Here is a 26,202-nt window from a genome sequence, read left to right on the forward strand (position 1 = left end):
ATGTGAAAGGGGAAGGAGAGGGATATGGGAGAGGGAGCGCGGGGATAAGAGGGCACGTCAGAGGAGGGACGAGGGGAGAGAGCTGTGGATGAAGGAGGGAGCTGTGTGTGATGGAGGCGGAGTAAACGGACTGGTACCCTGACTTGTCTCAGCGGGTTGGTGAGGAGAGCGTCCACTACAACAGCCGGAATAGCAGCAAATGAAAGCATTGGCGGTACATCGCTCGTGTGTGGTATAAGAAAAAGCTAAAATTTCGCAATAATTATTCATTTTCCTACAATGCGCAACACCCGGTCGTGAAGCATTGCGGGTGCCTCAAAATCAGTTCTCGTGATGTCGAAGCGGTCGAAAGACGAATGTTTACGTGAGCAGCTGAACACGAAGCTTCACAGTCTGTTGCCGTACAGCACCCGGCCTGATGATGATGATGATTGACTGCTTCACGTTCCAAATGGCAGATTTTGACTCCTTGTGCCCGAGACTTGGTCGGACGGTTCCTCGACACGTTTACGGAATCAAAAAGATTGCGACTCGTGGTGTCACATATTCTTGGTTCTTTCGGTAAAGTCACGTTGAGGGGAAAAACAATAAAATCATAAAATATATATGAAACAATAAAATTCTCACAACGTTTCGACTGCAACACAAGCAGTCATCATCAGGTGTTCTTGCCGTCGGTTTTCACACCTGATGATGACTGCTTGTGCTGCAGTCGAAACGTCGTAAGAATTTTATTGTTTTATATATTTTTTATTATTGTTTTCCCTTCAACGTGACTTTACCGAAAGAACCAACAATACGAATCACCGCAGTCACGAAAGCTTTAAATCGTGGTGTCACGTTCGATCGGGGAAAGCGGCTGCTGAATCTGAGTGCAGCTTCTGACCGAGAGCCCTGCGGCTCCCTCAAGGGGCAAGAGCGACATCATTGGACTGCTTTGTGAGGACCGGTGTGGCACGCTGCACCGGCGTGCCACCAATACGTCCAAACGCTGTGACTGCCGCTAGTTCTGGTGTCCTGGTCGATTCGTCCGATCCATGCGTTGTTGGTGGGGGGGGGGGGTCAACCCCCACGAGGGGGACCCAGTTTGTGTGTAGGGGAGATAGAGGGGCATCTTCCTGAGCCCACTCTGATCAGACGTCAGGGGGGGGGGGGTGGGGGGGAGCGCCAGTCAATAGCCCTGAGACAACGATTAATGGGCAAGGAGAGGAAACTGCACAGGGTAAGGGTAGGACAGTTGGAAGAAGAGAGAAGGAGGGGATTTGGTGAGTGGAGATGGGGGGGGGAGCAGAAGTAGGGGGTGCAGAAAGAGGATAAGAGAGAGAGGGGAGTCTGCTGGAGCGTGGGCAACCTGCTGTGTGACCTCTTAGCGTTCCCTGGGGATCGTCAAGAAAGTGACCTTTGATAAGCACTGAAGTTCCTTCACCCGCGTGCGTGCTCGCAATCCGCTTTGGACGTCAATTACGCGGCTTTGTATTTAAAATATGTCGTGTTTTTTTTAATTAGGATTAGAATGTTCAGCCAATCTTCTATGCACCACTCCTCGTTAGTTTAACACACCTTAATATGCAGAAGACCACAGAGCTCATTGACTACAATTTCCCGTTGACATCTTTATATCAGCAGGATGTACATTACAAATCACATGTTCAGCATCTTCATTGGAAGTGAATGGCGGTTGTTGTTGTTGTTGTGTCACTGTGTGTGTCACTGCGTGTGTCGCTGTGTGTGTGTCACTGTGTCACTGTGTGTGTGTCACTGTGTCACTGTTACTGTGTGTCACTGTGTGTCACTGTGTTACTGTCACTGTGTGTGTCACTGTGTGTGTCACTGTGTGTGTGTCACTGTGTGTGTGTCACTGTGTCACTGTGTGTGACTGTGTGTGTGTCACTGTGCATGGGGAGCAGTAGTGTAGCGGTTAGCGCTACGCTGCGCTATGAACCTGGCGACCCGGGTTCGATTCCCGCTCACGGCCAACACCAGTGACGATTATCTGAACCGGTCCCGGGCCTCCCCTAGGTCGACTCAGCCTCAAATGAGTACCTGGTGCGGTGTGTAAACATTGCCACTAGGGAGACAAAGGCGGCCGGGCGTGGTGCTGACCACCCACCCCTCGTGTACTGTTCCTGCCTTCATAGGTGCTCGCTAACAGCACTTGCCTCTACAGTCTGTTAAGGCTATATGGGAGATCTTTATCTTTGTGTCACTGTGTGTCACTGTGTGTCACTGTGTGTGTCACTGTGGGTTTCACGGTGTCACTGTTTGTGTCACGGTGTCAACGTGTGTGTCACTGTGTGTGTTTGTCACTGTGTGTGTCACTGTGTTGCTGTGTGTCACTGTTACTGTGTCACTGTGTTACTGTCACTGTGTTACTGTCACTGTGTCACTGTATGTCACTGTGTGTCACTGTGTCACTGTGTGTCACTGTGTTACTGTGTGTCACTGTGTGTGTTACTGTGTGTGTGTACACTGTGTCACTGTGTCTGTGTCACTGTGTGGGTGTCACTGTGTCACTGTGTGTGTCACTGTGTATCGCTGGGTGTGTGTACAGTGTGTGTCACTGTGTGTACACTGTGTGTATACACTGTGTGTGTGTACTGTGTGTGTACACTGTGTGTGTCCGCATTGAACCGAACTCCCGGCAAGGCCATCTACTTAATGACGAGAGAAAATTCACACGAAATGTCCTTTTCAATGAAGTCTCCCAGATGTAAATTGATACAAGCTTTTAATGAAGAAACAAAATAATCTAATTCAAAACACAACACAATTCAAAGATGTTTCATTTTAAAACTTCAAAACGGAGCATGGGGTACTTGCGTGAATGCGTCCTTCGTGTGCAAATGTTGTGACTTTCCTGGCCTGAAGGCCGTCAATGTGTTGGACCATTATTGGTGCACAGCGTCTCAACAACAGCAGTGGGGTTTGCTTCAACCGATAGGTACGAACATCCAGACATGAATCAGCAAAGGAGCATTTCTAGTCCCAGTTAAACAAAATCTACGTCAACACGTAAGACAAAACTATCATTCGTGTTGTAGAGAATGTATCTCCTCCTATACGTGTAACTTTTAAGTGGTATGCCTTGTAACTGATGAATGATCCGAGCGTGCTCCCTATTTCAAAGACAATGAGTAGCTCCAGATGCTTCGTGGAACACAAACGTACCCTTTGACCTGTATCACAAGAACAACGGGTCTCACCTGAGTTCTCTGAACAGGTTACTTTCAAACAGACACACTTTGTCCTAACATCACTTATTCAATGTTTGACCCTTATAGATCAAATGTTACAAGTATGCACAAAATCAAACAAGTATTCATTCTAAATTGTTGACAGGCATATTAACAAAATTGGATTACTTCAGTGAAATATACTGCATCACGTTGCATCGTATAAACAAGCTTTAAAAAAATTGCACAGTCTGCTTCAGTGTATGTAAAACATACTATTGTGTCATTCAAAACGAGTAGGCCATTGCATGCTGGCATCTGAGTGAAAATGTAGCAAATTCTAAACATTACTTACAAACTACACAACTGAGATGACACATCAACCATCGCCCCCTACTGACAGGCTCTTGTCCACATGCAGGCCGGTGCAGGGCCACCACCTTGTGCCACACAGGGACAGCTGCTACTTGGGGATGCTCTTCGAGCGTTTGAGATGAGATACAAAACTCTGAGTTGCTGAGGCGATTAAGCAAGCACCATGTAAAAGCAATTATTATGATTACATAGTGAATGCTTGGGAGCTTATTGGCTCTTGCTCCTGGTTAGAGATCTACCCAACCCACAGGCCCACAAAGTGTTCAACTTCACATTCTTGTCATTAAAGGCCTGTGACAAAGGTGCATCTATTGGAGCAACATCATCTCTGGCTTACACATCTACCGGGTCTCCACTTGACATTGTATTGTCTAGGAGCAAGTCCACCCACACCTCCACTTCCACAAACTGCTGGGAGTTGCCTCACTCTGCCTCAGTCAGAATTCTGCTTTACGATGTGAAGGTCCCATTTTGGAGTTGAATCTTCATCTTCACATTTTACCTTCACTTATTCGCTCATCACTTCTTCCCTCTTCACCTTCACTTCTTCATATTTCACCTCGATACCTTTAAAAGTGTCCAAGCTGGGATTTTCGTCCGGTTCTTGTTTCATGAGGGATGGGCTCATTGCGGCACTTTGACTTTCACAAGCTGATTTCAGACTCCACTCCTTGTGGATCTTCTGATGCTTCTGTGTTCTCTGGTGTTTTACAAGATCAGATGACTGTGCAAACGCCTGCACGCACACACTGCACTTGAAGGGTTTCTCTCTCGTGTGTGTTCTCTGGTGTACTTCAAGATGTGATGAACGTGCAAACGCCTTCCAACAAACACTGCACTTGAAGGGTTTCTCTCCCGTGTGTGTTCTCTGGTGTGTTACAAGATTACATGACTGTGCAAACGCCATCCCGCACATCGTGCACCTAAAGGGTTTCTCTCCCGTGTGTGTTCTCTGGTGGTTCTGAAAAACTGATGGCCATGCAAATGCCTTGTTACACACAGTACATTTGAAGGGTTTCTCTCCTGTGCGAGTTCTCTGGTGCCGTGTCAAATTTCCAGTCCGGTCCGTGCTGTATGCACGCTGGTCGCATTGTTGACTTGTCGTACCGAGCTGCGCTGACTGCCTTTGCTCCATCAGACCAATTCTGCAGAGGAAGCGTCAGCTGCAGACAGAAAAAAAGAATATCCACACCATCTACACGTTAGGCACAGAGGAATGCACACGTGACTTACACGTCTATACTTATTAATATATTCATGATGTAATGAAATTTTTCTCAAATTCATCAGATTTGATGAACGTGCAAACGCCTTCACGTAGAGAGTGCACCTGAAGGGTTTCTCTCCACGGGCTGTTATAGCACACAATGAGAGGGAAAATGTCATTAATATGCCTGGAAGCCTTCATATCTTCCAAGATGAATGTTAACTCAAAACTCTAAGCACACAATTTCGGCTGTCTGACTACAAAATGAATATTTATGAGAGCTAAATTCAGCTGACATAGCAAAGGGTGTTGAAAACAATACTATTTGTGTTATGCAGAAATTAATGTTCAATCGCAACTTAGAGGTGTGAATCCAGGCTCAGATGTCCTTGAATGCTGGGATGAACAGTTCCGAATTCAGCTGCATGTGTGTGCTGTGTTCACCTCCTGTTTCCATTCTTATAAAGAGTTCCAGAGGAAAACAAAAATAAACTGTTTTTATATATCTTCGTGTTCAACAGAGTTAATAGACTTTACTTCAAACACAAACTTGACACTGTCACACACTGGTATGAGTAAACAGGTGGTGGTGTGACCAGAACCATGCCTGGGCACCTTCATCTGCTCAGCATTAATTCTTCCTCACTCCACCAAGTAATGAATCGAGGATCATCAACATAGCCGAGGCTATCCGTGTCTCTGTCTCTCTCTCCCCGTGGTGAAGGTGTTCCCCTCCACACATTCAGAGTCAACAGCGGCACGCGCTTAGCGTCTTTGACCGATAGATACATTGACGCACGTATTGTTGGTTCTTTCAGTAAAGTCACGTAGGCAGAAAATAAAAACAACAGATTAAATTCAATAAGATAAAGACCACTTGTGTTGAGATCGAAACGTCGTGGGTTTTTTGCTTCATTTTCAATGTTTAATTTAATTCATAATTTTATTTTATTTTCTATCTACGTGACTTTACCGAAAGAACCAAGAATATTAATTCCTGCAGTCACCAAAGTTTTAAGTCAAAACATTCACGCACGTTGACAAAGCCTCACCTTGTGTTGTTGTGGGCAGGTCGCTTCTGATAACAAGAGCGGTATAGCAGCTCAAGCGGGCTTGGCCTGGTGAAAAAAATAAAAACTGCGTGAATATTTACAATAAAACAAAGTTACAAAGTGGCGAGCCGGGTGAAGACAAATTAAACTTAAGCGAGATAATTAAAGTAAACGCAATCAGGCGAGGGCAGGAGGCAAGGCCCCGCGTGGCTAGGCCCCGCGTTGTAAAGTTCCAACCTGGACATCGATTCCCATGCTCGCTGCTACACAACTGACATCCCAACGAGAGAGCGAGGCTCTACCTTGGTAAACAACAACAACCACCACCACCACCATGATGAGAATTTCTCACCTCGGATTTCAGTGCAAGCGCGGATCGGCAGCCTCCTGTTACCTTGCGACGGCACGCGGGTAAGCAGGTAACATGACGTCACTTCTGGGGTAAGAAACACGCCCCTCCCACAATGAGCAGCTCTGTAACTGAACAAATTATGTTAATGAGTCCGGGCCATATGTCGAGGGATGGGGGCGTGGCTGCTGAACCCGTCACAATAAACACTCGACGGCTTCAACGAATACATTATGTTAATTAACCGCCAGTCACTGGGCGTACCTTTGCCCAAATAAGGATTGCCACTGGATTGATATCGGTAGTGACCCAAGCGGAGGTGACGTCACGGTCAAGAGCGCGGTGGACGGGGTTGGGGGAGTGTGAATACCTTGGTGTCATGACGTCACTAGCGAGGTACACCTCCCGCTGGCACTTCATGCCGTTGAGGTCATGCTGAGTGGTGACGTCACAGAGCGGAGATGGAGTTTAAGTTGATTTAGATTCATTTTCCATTGCCCCCTCCCTTGGGTGCGTGAACTCAGCAACAACAACGTGGACATTATTGTGTGTACAGTGTGTGTGTGTACACACTGTGTGTGTGTACGTACATACACTGTGTGTGTGTACACAGTGTATGTATGTACGTACACTGCGTGTACGTACATACACACACAGTGTGTAGTGGAGGGCAAAGGCGGTGCATTGGCCAGTCATCTGAGTCAGTCGACCCATGGCATCTTTTAATTAATTTTTTTAAAATTTATTATTTTTATTTGTTATTTGTGTTAATTTTTTTCATTTTTTAATATTTTATTTTATTTATTTTTTTTTTCTATCTACGTGACTTTACCGAAAGAACCAGGAATATGGTAGCGCATTCTCTATTTGTTGCAGAGATTCAAAGTTCAAATCCGACAGGCACACCTGGCTACACCAGTAACATTCACCACAATATGCGCTGTTCTGCTTCACGGCGGATGTCAAACAGGGTATTGTGTCACTCGCAACGCACAGGTCATTGCATGTTGGTGTCACGGTCAAAATTGTGGTAAACATTATCCGGAAACCCCACAATGTAGATGACGCATCAATGATTGCCCCCTACCGACATAATTATACCAGGTGCAGGCCGGTGGAGGGCCACCTTGTGCCACACAGGGGCAGCTGCCACTTAGGGGTGCCCTTCGATTGTTTGAGATGAGATTCGATACGAAACACCTAGTTGCTGAGGCAATTAGGCAAGCGACTTATGAGTGAAAATGTTGTTTATAACGTAGTGAATGCTTGGGAGTTTAATTATCTCTCGCTCCTGCTCACAGATTTACCCAGCCCACAGATCTTACATATGAAAAGCTAATGGTCAGTGAGGTCAGCAGCACTGTCGGTTCTGGTGTCAAGGACATGGGCCTGCATTCGCTGGTCCACTGCTATATAGTCCAGCGGATGTTCTTGCTTGGACCCGGCGTGAATCCATGATGTTGTCTGGATGCACAGATGCCAGAACAGCGTGTTGGCAATGACAAGTCCACAGGCTGCACAGAAGTCTAACAGCCTCCTACCGTTGTTATTGAGTTGTTCCAATCGCTCCAGACCAGGTTCCAGCATCATGACCAACTCGGGCATTGAAGTCACCCAACAGGATGACTCTATCCCGAGGGGCCACTTTTAGCTAACACCTGTGACAGGTCATAGAAGGAATCTGAATCCACAGGCATGCCTGCATTCCTCCACTGATGTTCATCTTCGGTGGGGGCGTAAGCAGCCACCATCACCACCATTTTCTGCCTCCTGTTGATGGGGAGGCGAGCCCAAAGTAGCCTGGGGCTTACAGTTTCCCACACCTCGCCGCCAGCTTCCCACGCCGCCTTCATTCTTATTTCAGAATTAGAGCCACTCCTTGTTGTTTGGCATTCTCCTGCCCGAGAGGAGGACTCTGCACCCCTCATGATGATTGGAGTCAGAGCCAGTCCACTGGATCTCCTGAATGCCACAGAGATCCAGGCGGTACCGGTCCAGCTCTGTACAGAGTAGCAGCCTCTCCTCCACGTGGCCACTCTCAGTGGCTTTTTGCCATTTCTAGAGGAACCCCAAGGGTAAGGATTCAGGAATGCTCATTCTGTGTAACTTCCTGGATAAATAAATTATCATCATTTACACTCCGCACCCAGTTGTTATTTTTGCTGTCATCTGACGTACCGATTTGGGGAGGCATCATGCGCGTGCAGGGGCAGAGCCACAGGGGGGGGGGCTGGGGGGGGCTTGGCCCCCCCTGAAATTTTGGGAAAGTCGGTAATCGGGATAACCCGATATCTGGCTGCTCCAAAAATGCTGCAGGCTGCCACCTTGTGCTGCCATCTTGTGCTGCCCTGCAGGCTGCCACCTTGTGCTGCCCTGCAGGCTGCCACCTCGTGCTGTCCTGCAGGCTGCCACCTTGTGCTGCCACCTTGTGTGCTGCCCTACAGGCTGCTTGAGCGGCAGCCTTTCAAACTTATCGGCCACGTCAGCGGCTCCGACCTATTAATTAACTCCGCGTTCAAATCCAATAAAATTTGTTTCATACATTTGTGGCGCCAATTGGAAAACATAAACTGGATATCTCAGAATGTTGAAGTCAGCAACCCCCCAAAGTCAAAATCCTGGCTCCGCCCCTGCGCGTGTGGACAGATGGAGGGGAAACTCGCGAATGTTGCGCGATTCTAGTTTATCGATAATGAAACTGTTCCAGTGGGATAAGGCGTTGCTGGAGAGCGTTACGGGATCCATGAGTACGCCCACTCCCTCCCCCCCCCCCCTTGGTTATCATTTGCAATCGATGCATAACTAGTGCACCACTATACGCTATCATGAACACTACAGCCGACTTAATCGAGACCCAAAACGCACAGAAATTACAGTGATACTCTGATTTAACGTCGCTTCGCAAATTAGGTGGTCACGTTATTAACATCGCCACCCGATTTGCGTCGCCTCAACCCCCACACTCACGTCGCTGACAGCATCACCGTTCGTCCTCTCTCGTTATCCATCGCCTCTCAGCCCCTTCGCCTCCACCACCACCACCTACTACCACCATCACCACTTACTACTACCACCACTACCACCACCACCACCTACTACTACCACTACCACCACCACCATCACACTATCAATCGCTTCGGTATAACGCCGTTTCGATACTCAGGAACGCATCCCTGACGTCCACACACACACAGATAGACACACAGAAAATTACTTTAATAGGCAAGGTTGTCTACAAGTGTAGCGTGAAGTGTATACAGTGCAACGCGGCTCAGTGAAGGGTATGACGGATGCTGCAGGGGCGGCTCCCTAAACAACTTTGTAGGGGTCACCGAACCGCACTGTGAATCCTCAGTGTGCCGAGTGAATGTTTCTAACATTTGGCAAAACGCGGCGTTAACAAGAACGGAGTAAAAAGGAACAACAAAGCCACTTAGTCACTAACCGCATTCAAGTGGTGACGGTCAAAAACAACGGTGCTTCTGCATTGTGGAAATTCACCACATGCGGATGTTGACAAGTGTATAGCAGGGTAGTGAAGTGTAGCGTATCAACGTGTAGCGTTTGTAGTAGTGTAATGTATAGTGTAACGCGGCTCGTAGCGATGGGCATGCTGGATGCCGTGGTGCCCCAAACAAACTTCGTGGGGGTCATCAAACACCCGCAGGACCCGGGGCTGAAACCAGATGGAGTCCGATTTCAGCCGAGGCCACCCCTAGGCTGCGGCTTGAGGCTACTTGCACAAAAATTGATCGGTCCATGGGCACAGCTTGCAATCGACGTTCCAGTGGAGTTGTTCCTTGCATCCGCATTGCTTCTCCACCGTGACTGGGGGGGGGGGGGGGGGGGGGGACAGCGCGGGGCGAGAGTGCGAAACGAACGCGAGAACCGTCGTCGTTTTGACCGCGAGATTTTTTTCATCGCAATCTTGCGATCACCGTTGACGCCGCCGTCTCCGTGCCGGAGTTGCTTGGGTCGCTGTCCTAGCCCAAGTTTTTGTTTCTATCCTAGCCCAAGTTTTTGTTTCTATCCTAGCCCAAGTTTTTGTTTCTATCCTAGCCCAAGCGCTGTATATGCTGGTCATAGCGAAGTACCGTAGGATATGAAAGTATGTTATCTGCACGATGCGCCCTAATAAAAAAGAATGAAGGCAAGTTTTCCGAGGGACATTACAGTAGTGTAGAATAGTGTAGAGTGGTGTATAGTTGTATAGTGTAGCATGCAGCGTAGTGTATAGTGTGTGATGTATAGTGTAGTCGTGCATTGCAGTGTATAGTGTGCATGCTGAACTTCTTCACACCGTACGTAGCTAACCATGCTCAGGAGGTGCGGGGGAAGGGCAAACACTAAAAGTGCTTCTAAAGAAGAGCTTTAAATCTAAGCACTTTCTAATATCGGAAGAGCATTCCAGACGGCCGCAGAAGCACATCCGAGAGCGCTGCGCAATGATGCAGTGACCACCGCCTTTGTTCGATGGCCGAGCCAAAAAGCCGCTGCTACCAAGATGACCGGAGTTTGTTCCAACAGTTCACGCTCCTGGACGAGATCATTTTTTTTTACCGTGGTTTATTTGTGGAAAGCCGAGTGGCTGAGCGGAATCAAAATGGCTGACTCCGTTTCAGATCGCGGGCTCCCAATTCCGTGTTTCGGCCGTCCGTAATTTCAACGATAAATGCTGCTACATTTGAGTTGTACATTTTTGCTCGATACCAGATTAGAAAAATTCAGAAAATGTCCTTTCACTGAAATGTGACACACATGTAGAGAGAGAGACAGCAGAGGTTGTGGGTTCGATGCCGGCCCCTGCTGCTGCATATTTGGAGTCTGCGTCTCATCATCATCACGGTGGCTAGTAGATGTTAACTATCTCGCCTGATATGCAGGGGTCGTGGGTTCAATCCCAACTCTGACAATGACCGCTGCTGTATGTTTGGAGCGTTTCAGATCTGCCTTGTGCTCGCGGATCTGGTCAGAGACGTGACGTTTCGTTTACCCAACGTAACAATTACCACATGTGCAACTTCGTCTGTAGACTCCAGGGTATTGCAGGTCAGGAATGACATCCTTCACAGATGGGATTAGATCACGGATTTTGTGTAATATGAAATAGTTGCCGCTTTTTAATGAATAGTTTTAGTTTATTTTCGGGGAGGGGAGGGGGGGTGGGTGGGGTGATGTGCGCACCTTGAGAGGTGTCGTATCCTCTGTCACAGCACGTGACACAGCGTCCCTCGGTGGCCCCCTCCGAGGTGACGCTGCACTGCGGCCCCACCGTGCCGGGGACGCCGTCAGTCTCGTCGCGCTCGCAATACTCCGGGCTGGCGTTCACGTGAACCAGGTCGCTCACCGTGGGCGCCGTCAACCGCTCGTTCACCGCCTCCAGACGCCGGCGGGGCCAGCGGGCGGCGCCGCCCCTGCTGCCGTTGGCGCCTCCGGCACCACCCCCACCGTTGTGGCTCACCAGCTGCACGGCGGAACTTCTTTCGTACTTTTCCTGCGGCAACCATCATCGTCGTCATCAGGGGATGTGGTGGTTGTTGAGTGAATGCGGGGAGCTCCCTTAGCTGTGAGGGACCCCCCCCCTCCCCCAACCCCACCCCGTCTGTAACCCTCCTATGGATTCATCCTCACTCTTGGTTCTTTCGGTAAAGTCACGTAGGTAAAGAAAATAAAAGATAAATAAAATGTAATCACGACTTTTCGATTGCAACACAAGCAATCATCATCAGGTGTGACAACCACAGCAAGAACATTTTACTGAAGTGGGAGAGAAACCGGAGTCAAGGGGTTTATACTGGCCATGGTAGGGGGGGGGGGGGGAGTGGGCGGGGCTGTAGGTGCGGGAGAAGGGGCCAGTGGGGAGAGAGCCACGCATCTACAATGATTGCCGCCAACACGGATGGTGGCACTCGCAACAAAATAGCCGCACTGCCAAGCGCTGACGATGTAATTAACTCTGTAAAATAAACTAGTATCCGGTAAATAAGAGGGAAAAACTATGAACTGTTAAATTTTACTTGGTTAATAACACATTTTAATGATTGCTCAGTTTGTATCTGTCCTCTGGGTTGAAGTTATGTCTGTGTTTGTATATCTGGATGGCTTCATGAACAAATCTTTGATGGTAGCCAGACGGCTTGCAGAGCACTTTGGTCTCGGATAAAACAATATCATGGGAGCCCACGGCGTTGTAGCAGTGATCAGCCACGGCGGAAGAGTTAGTCCTGCCGTGTTTCAAATCTCGCGGATACAGTCTGAGACATGACATTTCCTTTCCCCAATGTAACAATCGAAACAAATGCAACTCAGTTTGTAAACTCCAGGGTATTGCATGTCAGGAATGACATCCTTCACAGATGGGATTAGATCAGGGATTGTGTGCTGTACTGAATCGGACCTGGATCTTGTGCTTGTTTTTAAGATTTTGGAAATGTTTTTGGTAACGCCTGCTATGTATGGTAACGTGATGGTTCCCCCACCCCCACCATGCCCAGTATAAACCCCTTGACTCTGGCTTCTTTCCCACTTCAGTAAAATTTCTTGCTGTGGTTGTCACACCTGATGACGATTGCCTGTGTTGCAATCGAAACGTCGTGATTTTTTAAATATTTTTATTTTTTTATTTTCTTGACTTTACCGAAAGATCCTTGCGGTCATGAAACTTCAAATCTAGAAGGCTTCATCCTCGTCACTCCCACCCCACACTCACCTCCTCTGGGTGCAGTCTCATCACCTGCAGCCGTGAGCTCACCTTCAGAAAGTTCCCAACGCTGCGAAAGTCGGCGAGCTGCTGCCAGCAGATTTTCAGCATGCAGGTGCCAAATAACACGTGGCACTTGCAGCCCATGTACGCCAGATTGTACACCGCCTGCAGCACCACCACCACCACCACCGTCATCATCGTCACCACCACCACCACACTCACCGCCACCATCATAATCGCCACTACCAACTGCCGTTCGCTAACAAGTGGCGGGACGTCACGACGGCACCTGTGCCTGCGTCCGGGGATGGAATTCCTTTCCAGCTCAGACCCAGCATGCCCTTCGCCACAAACATCACCTCTTGCTGTGTGTAACGGCTCTCTCGCTGCTCCAGCAGTTCAACTGCTGGGTTATCTTTTTTTCGCCCTAAAGACGACCGCTTTGTGGTGTTGCGATCAAAACGGCGTGGACGTTTTATTTTTTCTACCTCCCTGACGACTTTACCGAAAGAACCCAAAGGGGTGTGGATTCCTGCAGTCGCGAAAGCTTCAAATCAAGATTCATGCATAACAATAATCTTAAATGTAAGAACTGTATTCTGCGACCAGACGTTATTGTACTTGAAACATAAACCGGTAAAATTTTGATTTAAAGCTTTCGTGATTGCAGGGATTCATATTCTTGGTTCTTTCGGTAAAGTCACGTAGAAGGGAAACAATAAAATAATAAATAAATATATTAACCAATAAAATTCTCACGACGTTTCGACTGCAACACAAGCAATCATCAGGTGTGGAAACCAAAGCAAGAAAATTTGAAAAAAGTAGTGTTTTTTTTCTTCAAATTTTGATGATTGTTTGTGTTGCAGTCGAAACATCATGAGAATTTTAATGTTCATATTTTTATTTTTTATTATTTTATTGTTTCCCTTCTACGTGACTTTACCGAAAGAACCAAGAATATAACCGGTGAAAGTTAAAGCGAGAATCATTGCATCAATCACGATTGGTAATACAACCCGAGCCGACGAAGCCGAACCTAATTTGCATTGATCGCATAAAATAACTTTTTTCCATTACATTTGTTTTTTTAATGACAATACACACACATGCACAACCCACCCGTTCACCCACTCACTAGCCGGCCGGCCTCGTTGTTGTGCAAATTCATCGCCAAAGACTCCCCTCCTTGCCCGCTGCCACGATTGCGATCGCCCGCATCCACGAACCACTTGGCGAATTGGTATCCGTATTCGACGTCGTCTCCGGAGCCGCCCCGCCGAGCACCCGGCGGTAGCTTCATGGTGTGGGGAACGACCCAGGAACAACTGCCCTGCAGGGCCCCCTGGCGGCAGGCGCGCGCCACCGCGTGGGCCACTCCGGCGGCGGTGACGGCGGAGACGAACGCGGCCTCGCGCGAGCCTGGGGAGACTCCCGGGGGGGCGTCGTGCGTGAAGCCCGCCCCGTCAGCTGGAGACGGTGCGGCCAGACCGGTGTGGGAAGGGGTTTTGGGGGAGAACACGCCAAGCAGGTGGTAGGGAAAACGTCGCCTATTTAGAGACAGACCCCTCTCACGGGATTTGCCCGGGGGACCGAACAATGGGCTCCGCGGCCCTGCGAAAGGAGAGCCCCCGAATCGGTGGCGTGGGGGCGCGCAGCTCAGAAGCGGCAGCAGCACGAGCGGCTGGGGAGAGCTCCCACCCTCAAGGACCGACACGAGTGGGGACCAGGGGGATCGTCGCCGCGGGTAGGAGCCGAACGCCGTCTCCAACTCCGCGGAATAGATCTCGGGACAGGGAAACGATCAGGTGACGGGTATTACGATTGCTGCGTTTATAGCGGCCGACCTGGGGAGCGAACCAGGGCCGGTGGGACGTCCGGGACCCCCAAGAGGCGTGCCAGGAGCGTCAAGAGCAGTGAAGCGAGCGAGCCGCAGCCTGGCACTGGCCCAGAGCGAAGGCGGTTGTCATCGGGTTAACGGGGCGGCCACTTGGGCCGCCCGTGGACATCTCCCGCTGCCCGAGGACGGGAACTCTGCGAAGCAGAGTCGCGTAGGGGAGGGGGAAACCCCTGGAGGAGGAACGCGGGAACTCCGAAGCAGAGTCGCGTAGGGGAGGGAGGTGGGCGACCCCCCCCTTTCCCCCCCCCAAAAAAGCTTCTGTGTGCGTGTCTCGGGGAACCGGTCGGGGACCTTAAGTGCGAGTGGATGTGGCGGGCTCGCTCTGACCCCTCACCCGACTTGGCCACGGGGTCCAGCGTGTCCTCCGCGCCAGGCACGGTGCAGTTCCACTGTTTGCCCTGGAACTGGTGCCGGCACTCGGACAGCGCCAGGTGGACGCCCTCGGCCACGTGCGCCATGTGGTCCCGGTGCCGCAGGCATATTCTGCGCTGTGCGGGGGACAGCCCCGGCACCCAAATGCACAGCGGCCGATACTCGGAGGGGTCAAAGTTGGGGGCCCACAGTGTGAGCGACCTGCAGAGGGATGGGGGCGGAAGTCACGGTGGACGGGGGATGTTGACTACCTCGCCTGGTATGCAGGCAGTTGTGGGTTCGATCCCAACCCCTTAAAAATGCCTGCTGCTGCATGTACGTTTTGAGTTTGCATGTCTCTCCCCGTGGTTGCGTGGATTTATCTCCAGGTCCCTCTGGTTTTAGAATCAACGTCTCTACGCGTTTGGAGTGATTTGGCTGCTGCTATAAATTACCACGTGATGATGATATCGGCCACTTGCTTGAGCTATAAAGTGCGATAGCCAGGCCTCTCCTGAAAAAGTGCTACATGATAAAAAGTTAAATAGAGCAAATATCTGTGGAATTTCTACAGGTTTGTAAATTTGAATATTACGCGATGTACACACACACACACGAGTTATTCTTCTCTGAAGTTGTGTAGTGACACAGCGCCGACCGCTGTCCAGCGGCGGCAACTACTGTGGACAGCGAGTGCACTCACGCCGTCGAGAGTCTACACACAGCCGCTGCGTGCCGGCAGGGCGGAGGAACCGGGGCAAGGGTCATGGAAGACCTCACAGGGAGGGAGGCCCCTGGAACCCTCTGGTTGGTTTGAGAAGGGAGGTGAGGCCAGGGACGGGGCCAGGGCGGGGCAAGGGGCAATATAAAAGCAGCGGTGAGAGCGCTCCGGGCTGCCGGTACTGGGAATGGACTCTTCTTCTCATTGTCGCCTTCACCGGTAATTGTGCGGCCGGACAGCGGTTGGTCGTCTCGGTCGACGCAACGCGGTTCAGGGTCGTGTCTGGGCCGCGGCTGTACGGCAGCGTGGTCGAGAGAGAGAGAGAGGCCGGAGTTGGTGTAACGGAAATAAGAGACGGTGCCTCCTGCGACTGCATCGTCTCCGACTGTGCGTGTGCGTGCCGCACGCCGGAGGAGGATGCTACATGGGCGCAGGATGGGAAACAAGCGATTGTCTTTTAGCGCGCAAGACCCCGGCCGAGCCAAGTGGCTCTTTCCTCAGCGGCGACCTGGCGATCATCACGCTGACACTTACAGCAGTAGGCAAACACTCTCAACGCGTGCTTCTAAATGTGGAGGGAATAATCGGAGGACCCCGGAATAAAAATTCTTAAGACGACCACGGGGAAAACATAGCAACTCCAAATATACGGCATGTGTCAAGGTCGCGATTGAACCCACGACCTCCTGCATAACAGCCGAGGTCGTCAACATCTCCTAGCCGCCATGGTGCCTCAATATACCGCGCTAGATACTGTATATGTGATGTATATACACGCACACGATAAAAAAAAAATCCCGTACAACAACCGTATGGGGTGTGCAAAATAGAGGCAAGGTAAGAAGGTTGCTCAAATCGACGTCGAAACTTGTGAGCTCTCATCGCAGCAGTGAGGACGAAGACAGCAGCGGTGGCGGCGGCTTGCGGTCACCACAAAGAGGCGCTGGCGACTGCCCACAGCTGTGCCAAGGCGCAGAGCCCCAGCGGGAACCAGCCCACACGTCGCAGGGGATCCATCGAAATCCTCGTGGTCAGCGGCGCTGCGCAGAAGAGAAGCGGCCCGGTGGTGACGATGTTAACTCCCTCGCCTGGTACGCAAGAGGTCGTGGGTTAGACCCTGACGATGCCCGCTGCCGTATGTTTTGAGTTTTCACGTCTCGCTCATCATCATCATCACCACGGTGGCTGGGAGATGATCGAACCCACGACCGCTTGCGTACCAGGCGAGGGAGTTAACATCTCCTAGCCACCGTGATCGTGACCAACTCGACTGCCGTCACTCTGGTGGGCTCTGCAGCCGACCAACCTCATAACCACGTCGTGCAGTGAATGTATCCAGTCGGGTAGAGACCCCTCCTGCCTGCAACACCGGCAATGTGTTACACACACAGACAAAGTGTTATACACACACAGACAAAGTGTTATACCCAATGTTACACACACAAAGTGTTACACACAATGTTACACACACAAAGTGTTATACACACACAAAGTGTTATACACACACAGACAAAGTGTTATACACACACACAAAGTGTTATATACACACACACAAAGTGTTATACACACACAAAGTGTTATATACACACACACAAAGTGTTATATATACACACACAGAAAGTGTTATACACACATTGACAATGTGTTATATACCAGGTGGGGGGCTTCAAAAAAAAACCTCTCAGTTCTCAAACAATCCGTCTTAACCCTGCAAATCCCAAACGGTCTGCATGGCTGTGCTGCTGCTGCCGTTTCATCTGCTTGTGGGATTTGCGAGAGAGTCTGAGATGGGGTTTGGGAGGGGTTGGTGTCAGAAGGCATGCGGAAGAATGAACGGAAGAGGGAGGAGGAGGAAGAGGAGTGACCCGTTTAAAGGTCACAGAGGTAAGGGTCAACGAGAGGGCTGCGTGCAGTCAGTCGGTAAATCCCCTGCGGTGTCTCAATCTTTGCGATGTAAAAGGGAAAAGTAACATTTATTTTTTGTATCTGTGACGTTCCAAAACGCTAAAACGCTCGCTCAGATTGCGACGGCAGGGATGAGGACGCATTTTGCAAGTGACCCATCACTGCAATTCTGCATCATATGAGTGTGCAACATGAGTGTTGTTGTTTTTTTAAATCTGTAATTGTGGAATGCTGTGATGTTGTCTGCTGCCCAAGTCATTGAACATTTTTTCTTAGCTCTGGGGCTTTTCTCCTGGATGGTAAAACATTTTTGGACTCCTCCGATTACATTTGTGGGATTTTATTCAAATGTCTTGCCCGTTTCATACTGGATGATGTTTTTTGTTTGTGTCCAAACTGCTCATCCAGAGGCGTCTCATTCTCAGCCAGGGGTGAGGGTGGGAAAGATGATTTCCTTTATTGGTGGCCAATTAATTCTCAAACCCCGTAAGTGGTAGGCGAGCACACACGAGCACACGCCTTGCAAGCCTCGACAGTGCATGAAGGAGCCCTTGGTGCAAAGCGATTGCACTTTACTCAGATTGAAAGCAGTGTTTCCAGGTCCATTACATTGAATATATCCCACCCCCCCCCCCCCCGATTAGTGTTGCCAAGATGCTTGTAGGTAAATGACCACGTGATCGTAATTTTAATTGTTTCATCAAACACAACGATGACGATCAAGTACGTTCAACGCATTCGTATATAAAGTCACATTTGAGAGGAGTTTTAATAAAATGCAATGTAGTCATCGTTGGGGCTGCGCTTTAGTCTATTACGGCATGATAATGTGTTTATATATAATGTAATAACTCTGTGCAGAATATTGTTAAATCATTGTTAATAGAGTGAAACATCCGATTGCCAAATATAACCTTGTAAGATGATACCCCACACACACACATCTTTGTCGCATTTATTTTATTAAAATTACATTTTCTCGATAGCATTGGATTTTCATAGAACAGAACGACTTTTGAAGAAATTCTATGTCAAGTCAAATTAGTATTTCTAAAGGCAGGCACATGCAAAATACGTTAACATGAATATTTTTTACATTTTTTTATTAAATATCTCAATGTTTCAGCACATGTCTTACCGACACTAATATATGGTTACATTTCACCGCGTTCACATTTGTAAACGTATAACCAGATGCCATCCAGCACCGTTCGTGAGCGTTGTTAATAATAAACAAAATGCGATTAGGTTAATACACAGTACAGTTAATGTCCTTTTTAAAGAGGGCGCTTTGTAAGAACATCGACTTGCAGAGTGAGCAGCACACACAACGGATGAAGGCCTCCCTCCCCCATGTTGCGTCAGTCAGAGGTTGTTTGACCATACTTCACCACGCTGGTCAGTGCTTGTTCATAAACGTGGGGAGGTGAAACAGGCGTGCTTCAGATATCACCCTCTAAAGATAAAAACTTTAGAGTTTGATTTCAAGCTTTCGTGACTGCAGGGATTCACATTCTTGGTAATGATTGCTTCTTGTGTTGCAGTCGAAATGTCGTGAGAATTTTATTGTTTTATATTTGTATTATTTTATTGTTTCCCTTCTACGTGGTGACTTTACCGAAAGAACCAAGAATATAAACTTTAGAGTTCTTACCAGGCAAGGCCCACAGAGCTAGAGATGTTTTTGTTCACAAGCGACGTGGCTATCACAAATAACTGTACTTGCTTATCTACCAGTTATGTGTTACTTATTTATTGGATATTTACTTTTGTTACTTGTTTACCGTTTAAAGTTCACTCGTTTGCGGTTAGTTTGTCGTCTTTGTGCACGTTATGATTTTAATGTTAACAATTGACAGTGGAATGTATTACAAATGTAAACTTCGTATTAGTACGATGGAATAAAGCTGCGGTAACGACGTTAAATCTATGAATGCATGCGGGGTATATGGAGGTGCGGGCTATCTGAATTTCTGCGGGTGACATGCTTGAAACTACGGTAGTCTCAATGGAGCGTGGCTGCTGGTGGAGGGGGGTGAGGGCATGTGAGGATGATGAGACTCCCCGGTATCGTCTGAAAAGCGCGATGGGCCGGGGAGTTTCATGCTCCCCACCGTGAAACACTTGCACACACACACAAAGACAAAGGTCCCCCGTGCAAGCCTTAGACCATCGAGGCAAGTGCCGTTAGCGAGTAGCGGCGCCACGCTCGGCCGCCTTTGTCTCCCCTGTGGCGAGGTCTACCCATCGCACCAGGTGTGTGCATTTGAGGCCGAGTATACCTAGGGGAGGCCCAGGACCGGTTCAGATAATCGTCACTGGCGTTGGCCGTGAGCGAGGGAACTGAAATCGGGTCAAGAATTGACCCCACCTACGTTCGTCAGATTTATATTTTTAAGGCCGGAAGTTTGACCACTCGCTCGCTCCCTTCGGGCGAAGCGGCTAAGGAGCGAAATCCTTTCGCGTGAAGACGAAAAAAAAAACTCGCCCGCAATGTGGCGCCATTCCGAATTAAATAGACGCCGATTGCAAACGGTGCGACACTTTGGGACGTGCTCCACGGGCCGTGGACGAGTTTCCCCGTCGTCGGCAGTCTCACCTGGCAGGTGCACAGGCAGGTACACAGCCTGGCAGGCAGGTAGGTAGGCTGGCAGGCAGGCAGGAAGGCAGGGCAGGCAGGTGGGGCAGGCAGGCAGGCGGGTAGGCAGGCAGGCAGGCAGGTGGGGCAGGCAGGCGGGTAGGCAGGCAGGCAGGCGGGCGGGCAGGTAGGCAGGCGGGCAGGCAGGCAGTGGAATCCACACCCCCGCAGTGTCAGCGGAGGGCCCTTTTATAGATCTTGTTGTTTGTCAAATTACTCATCACAGCGTGCTCATCACGAGTCCACGTGCTCCCGAGATGATCTCATCCCACACACAGATTAAAATTAATTAGCATACCAAAATTAGCATAGGATAACCGTTGACCAATCGCTGCGCACCATCGCCGGAGACGCGCCCAGGTTTGCCTCTCGACCAATCGGATCGCTGGCCCTGCCCCCCTCCCCACTTTGGCACGCGGCGACCAATCAGATCGCGGGAGGTCGCTACCATTTTTAATGCCCTACACGCTGAACGCCGCGCGCCCATGTGCGTGTGAGTGTTTAGTTTTGTTTTAATTATTTTAATCATTAAAGTTCGCGAGTGTCAAGGTAAGCTACGTTGACTTTTTTAAAGCATTTTCTCAAGAGAACCGTTGTTGCTGTTGCTGCGGCTGTTGTTGTGAAAGGCCCGGTACACCCTGAGGCCTTGCCTAGAATAGGACAGCCTTGATGTCACGTGGGTCCACACTCTTTGCGTCTTTCGGTAAAGTCACGGAGGTAGAAAATAAAATGTATTTATTATTTAATTTAATTACATTTTATTTTATACCTACGTTAAATTTAATTTAAAATGTTTATTTAAATGAAATGTATTTTATACCTACGTAATTGTTTTTATGAATGAATATTTTTTTATAATTTAAATTCATTTTATTTTATACCTACGTTAAATTTAATTTAAATGTGTAATAAATTACATTTTATTTCATACATACGTTAAATTAAATTGAATTTTTGTATAAATTAAATTTCTTTTATACCTACGTTTAATTTAAATTTTTAATAAATTACATTTATTTAAATTACATTTCTTTTATACCTACGTTAAATTAAATTTTTAATAAATTACATTTATTTAAATTACATTTCTTTTATACCTACGTTAAATAAAAAAAAAATTAAATTACATTTATTTACATTTATTTTATACCTATGTTAAATTACATTTTTTAGTACATTTATTTAATTTAAATTTATTTTATATCTACGTTAAATTAAATGTTTTAATAACTAAAATGTATTTTATTTAAATTAAATTTATTTTATTTAATACCTACACATGTACAGTCATTTTAACTCCTCTGACTGCTACAAGCTAAGTGCGGCCTGGAATCGTATTATTAAGTAATACATTCTACAATTACAATTCCTTATAGAGGAACCCCATACTAATGAACTGACTACGTATCTATATAATTAAAAGACCGCACGCAGACGTCGCAAAAGCGGACCCCGTTGTCAATGATATAATTTGATGATGTACGTACAGCAGTTGCTGTACGTACATCATTAAAATTACACCGATTACAATACGTCACCAAAGACGACACAATTTTAATTTGACCCCCGGGTCTGATCGCGTTAACTGTGCAGGTGGCGGGTCGAGAGGTGACTTGCACGTGTGTGCAGTTTGTTGAATATTGACGTGCGATGACTTGTGGAGAGGAAAAACGATGATGATGGCAATGCAAGTCTTGAAGTCTGACGCTGTTCTCTGAGTCGTGTAGCCTACCGCGTGCCACTTTGGGGATTGCGTAATGTCATTTTAGTTTCCTCTGTGGAACTTTTTATTTTGTTGATCCTAACGATGTAACTAACGTAGGGCGGGCTTGGGAGCGGCGTTGACGATGTGTTTTGGCGTTACACCAACCAGCACCTTTGCATTCAGAAGTTGGAGGTGCTATGATTGTTACGGCGAGAGGTGGAATCATCACCGCCATCGTCATGGGCTTAAGTGGGCACGGAGCCCGTCAAGGGAATGGGTAGGTAGAGTAATGGGGTTGGAGAGTATACACAACTTGCATTTCTAGTCATTTCAACAATTTATGGGCATGCGCATCATTAACAGTGTCCTGATTGATAAGCAAAACAAAATCGCAATTTAATCGTGAATCTATTGTCATAAATGAGTCCAAAATATCAATAGTCATGCTCAAAACCGCATTCCTATTGTTATAAAAATAATTGTACCCCCCATTCATGATGACAATTCCAATGTGGTCATTATGATGCTCAGAATTACACTTATATTCTCAGAATCATGAACATTTATTAAACCAGCAGTGTGCTCAAAATGCTCATTTAACAATTGCAACATGTACACAATCAATTCCAACATTCTAATCAAAGTAAGTCCTATGTATCGTGGTGTTTTCATGCTTATCCATCATTGCGCGCCCCCCCAAAAAAATATACAAAAGTGTATTTTTATGTTTGCATGGTGTACAGTCTGGAAATTACTCACATGGCAAATTTCAAGCTTGGTGCGTGTCGGGAAGTACGCTAAACATTTTGAACAGACATACATTCACAACTTTGACTTTGATATATGGAGATTAGTAATAAATTGTTAATTTAACTACTTTCATGTTGACGGATTGGAAATAGGAATAGCACTGGCTCACCACGGGGCTTATCGCGTGGTATCTGGGCACTTTATTTGAAACGTAAACCCCACAGTTTGTGGGTACAATTCCTCGCAAGTTGCGTCCACAGAGACAGGCAGACAGACAATGACGTTTCTAGGTAGAGTAAGAAATGAATCTACGTGTCGAGGAGAGACGAGAGAGCCAAGAGGTCACCTCGGGAGACGGGGCGGCGCGTCAACCTTAGTCACGTGACTGAAGGAGTGTGGGCGTGCCGTGCGTACGTGTGTGTACTGTGTGTGTGTGTACCGTGAGTGTGTGTGTACCGTGTGTGTACTGTGCGTGTGTGTGTACCGTGTGTCTGTGTACCGTGTGTACTGTGTGTGTGTGTGTACCGTGCGTGTGTGTGTGTAGTGTGTGTGTGTGTACTGTGTGTGTACTGTGTGTGTGTAACGTGTGTGTGTGTGTGTAACGTGTGTGTGTGTAACGTGTGGTGGTAGTCTAGCGGTTAGTGCACTGTACTACGAACATAACGACCCGAGTTTGATTCCCGCTCACAGCCAACACCCAGTGACGATTATTTGAACCGGTTCTGGGCCTCCCCTAGGTCGACTCAGCCTCAAATGTGTGTGTGTGTACGTACACTACACACACACAGTGTGTACGTACACACAATAATGTCCACGTTGTTGTTGCTGAGTTCACGCACCCAAGGGAGGGGGCAATGGAAAATGAATCTAAATCAACTTAAACTCCATCCCCGCTCTGTGACGTCACCACTCAGCATGACCTCATCGGCATGAAGTGCCAGCGGGAGGTGGACCTCGCTAGTGACGTCATGTCACCAAGTTATTCACCCGTCCATCGCGCTCCTGAACGTGACGTCACCTCCGCTGGGGTCACTGTTGATATCGTTCCAGTGCCAATCCTTATTTGGGCAAAGCTACGCCCAGTGACGGCGGTTCATTAACATAATGTATCCGTTGAAGCCGTCGGGTTAAGCAGCCACGCCCTATCCCTCGACATATGGCCAGTTAACATTAACATCATTTATTCAGTTACAGAGCCGCTCATTATGGGAGGGGCGTGTCTCTTACCCGGAAGTGACGTCACGTTACCTGCTTACCCGCGTGACGTCGCGAGGTAACAGGAGGCTGCCGATCCACGCTTGCACTGAAATCCGAGGTGAGAAATTCTCATGGTGGTAGTGGTGGTTGTTGTTTACCAAGGTAGAGCCTCTCTCGTAGAGATGTCAGTTGAGTAGCAGCGAGCATGGGAATCGATGTCCAGGTTGGAACTTTACAACGCGGGGCCTAGCCACGCGGGGCCTTGCCTCCTGCCCTCGCCTGATTGCGTTCACTTTAATTATCTCGCTTAAGTTTAATTTGTCTTCACCCGGCTCGCCACTTTGTAACTTTGTTTTATTGTAAATATTCACGCAGTTTTTATTTTCTTTTGTTAGCAGGCCAAGCCCGCTTGAGCTGCTATACCGCTCTTGTCATCAGAAGCGACCTGCCCACACCAACACAAGGTGAGGCTTTGTCAACGTGTGTGAATGTTTTGACTTAAAACTTTGGTGACTGCAGGAATTAATATTCTTGGTTCTTTCGGTAAAGTCACGTAGATAGAAAATTTAATGAAAATAACAATAAAAATAAATGTAAATAAAGCAAAAAACTCACGTCGTTTTGATCGCAACACAATTGGTCTTTATTTAATGTAATTGTATTATCAATTATTGTTATTTTCTATCTACATAACTTTACTGAAAGAAACAAGAATACGTGTGTCAATGTCTATCGGTCAAAAACGCAATACGGAGAGACGCGCAAACTCCAAATATACAGCAGGCGTCAGGGTCGGAATCGAACCCACGACTTCCTGTATACCAGGTGAGGTAGTTAACATCTCACCACGGAGAGAGACATGCAAACTCCAGTTAGCCTCAGCTATGTTCGTTGATCCTCAATTAATTACTTGGTGGAGTGAGGAAGCATTCATGCCAAGCAGATGAAGGTGGCCAGGCGTGATTCTAGACACGCCACCGCCTGTTTACCCAGTGACAGTGTACAGTTTGTGTTTGCAGTAACGTCTATTAACTCTGTTGAACACGGAGGTTATAGCGTAACAATATTCATAATAAAGGTTTTTGGGTTAGATCGCGTTTATTTATAAATGTGTCGTAACCCTCCACCACCCGACATGGCCAATCAGCAAAAAAAGTGTCACGTTGACAAAAGACAAATAATTCACTACTTCAGCCCACCGGTGTGTTGAAGAGTGAATCCACATTTACAGTTTGAGTACGACGTTTCGCTGGTAAATACATCCAGCATCATCGGGCAATTCGCCAGAATGGTAAAGCCCTCGCTTGCTCCCGGTTTTATATAGAGCAGCAGGGTGACGTCATCACTTAACTCATATCAGGTGCAGTGATTAGAGACGGAGGGGGGGGTATTGTAATTATATAATCGATTAGTAATCAGTCATTGGTTATGATTAGTAATGAGTTGTAGATTAGTAATTCTTTAAATCAAAATGTAATGTGTATTATTTAATAATACGCTTCCAGGCCGCACTAAGCCTGTAGCTGTCAGAGCGATTAAAGTTATTCTTGTTCCTCTCAATTTCAATGGATTCGCAGGGAGGCCGCGGTTGGACCGCGTGCGGCGCGGAAGAGACACTTTGACTTTTGGTGGCAGGGCGTGGGCAGGAGGGGGAGCAGCAGGAGGGGCGGAGGAGGAGGCGGAGCGAGAGGAGGAGGAGGGGAAGAGGAGGCCGAGGCGGCGATGAAGGCGGAGGAGGAAGAGGAGGAGCTTTTGGCCGGGCGGTCGCCGCTAAGCAAGCGGCGGGAGGCGGCGGAGGCGGATTGCCCGGTGGGACCGAATCCCGATCCCTGCCCGGGCTCCTCTACCTGCCGCGCTCCTCCGTCTCCTCCGTCGCCACCGGCTCCTCCTCCGCCTCCTCCGTCTCCTCTGTCTCCTCTGTCTCCTCCATCGCCGCCGGCGGCGGTCGCGGGCAAGCGGCGCTCGGCCCCGCGTGGGGTGACGTTCCACTTCTGCTCGCTGATGCCGCGGCCGCTGGCTGAGCCGCCGCCGCCGCCCACCGGGAGGTGCCGGGGTCGCGCCCTGGAGAAGCAGCGGCAGCGACGGAGACAAATTCAGCAACAATACCGGCAGCAGAGAGCGTCGTCATCGTCGTCCAGCTGTTGGTCGTTCTCGGACGCATCGTCGTCATCGTCTT

The 26,202-nt window shown here is 48.4% G+C and overlaps 2 protein-coding genes across 2 annotated transcripts; both read right to left on the minus strand.

The window, feature by feature from the left end:
- Nucleotides 1-9,353: 9,353 nt before the first annotated feature.
- LOC142919883 (protein Wnt-5(I)-like) lies at nucleotides 9,354-13,054 on the minus strand. The gene is made up of 3 exons (XM_076062561.1): nucleotides 12,908-13,054; nucleotides 11,341-11,650; nucleotides 9,354-9,984 (listed from the first exon to the last, which is right to left on the minus strand). Exons 1-3 carry the CDS (start codon nucleotides 13,052-13,054, stop codon nucleotides 9,890-9,892), a joined length of 552 nt encoding a protein of 183 aa, XP_075918676.1. The 3' UTR covers nucleotides 9,354-9,889.
- An 841-nt stretch (nucleotides 13,055-13,895) lies between these two features.
- LOC142919861 (protein Wnt-5b-like) lies at nucleotides 13,896-15,699 on the minus strand. Its single transcript, XM_076062529.1, has 2 exons — nucleotides 15,094-15,699; nucleotides 13,896-14,329 (listed from the first exon to the last, which is right to left on the minus strand). Exons 1-2 carry the CDS (start codon nucleotides 15,215-15,217, stop codon nucleotides 13,986-13,988), a joined length of 468 nt encoding a protein of 155 aa, XP_075918644.1. The 5' UTR covers nucleotides 15,218-15,699; the 3' UTR covers nucleotides 13,896-13,985.
- Nucleotides 15,700-26,202: the final 10,503 nt, after the last annotated feature.

Source organism: Petromyzon marinus, unplaced genomic scaffold (genome assembly GCF_048934315.1).
Source record: "Petromyzon marinus isolate PM22_M1 ecotype Great Lakes invasive population unplaced genomic scaffold, UKy_Petmar_22M1.pri1.0 PM_G_Scaffold_65, whole genome shotgun sequence".
NCBI lineage: Eukaryota > Metazoa > Chordata > Hyperoartia > Petromyzontiformes > Petromyzontidae > Petromyzon > Petromyzon marinus.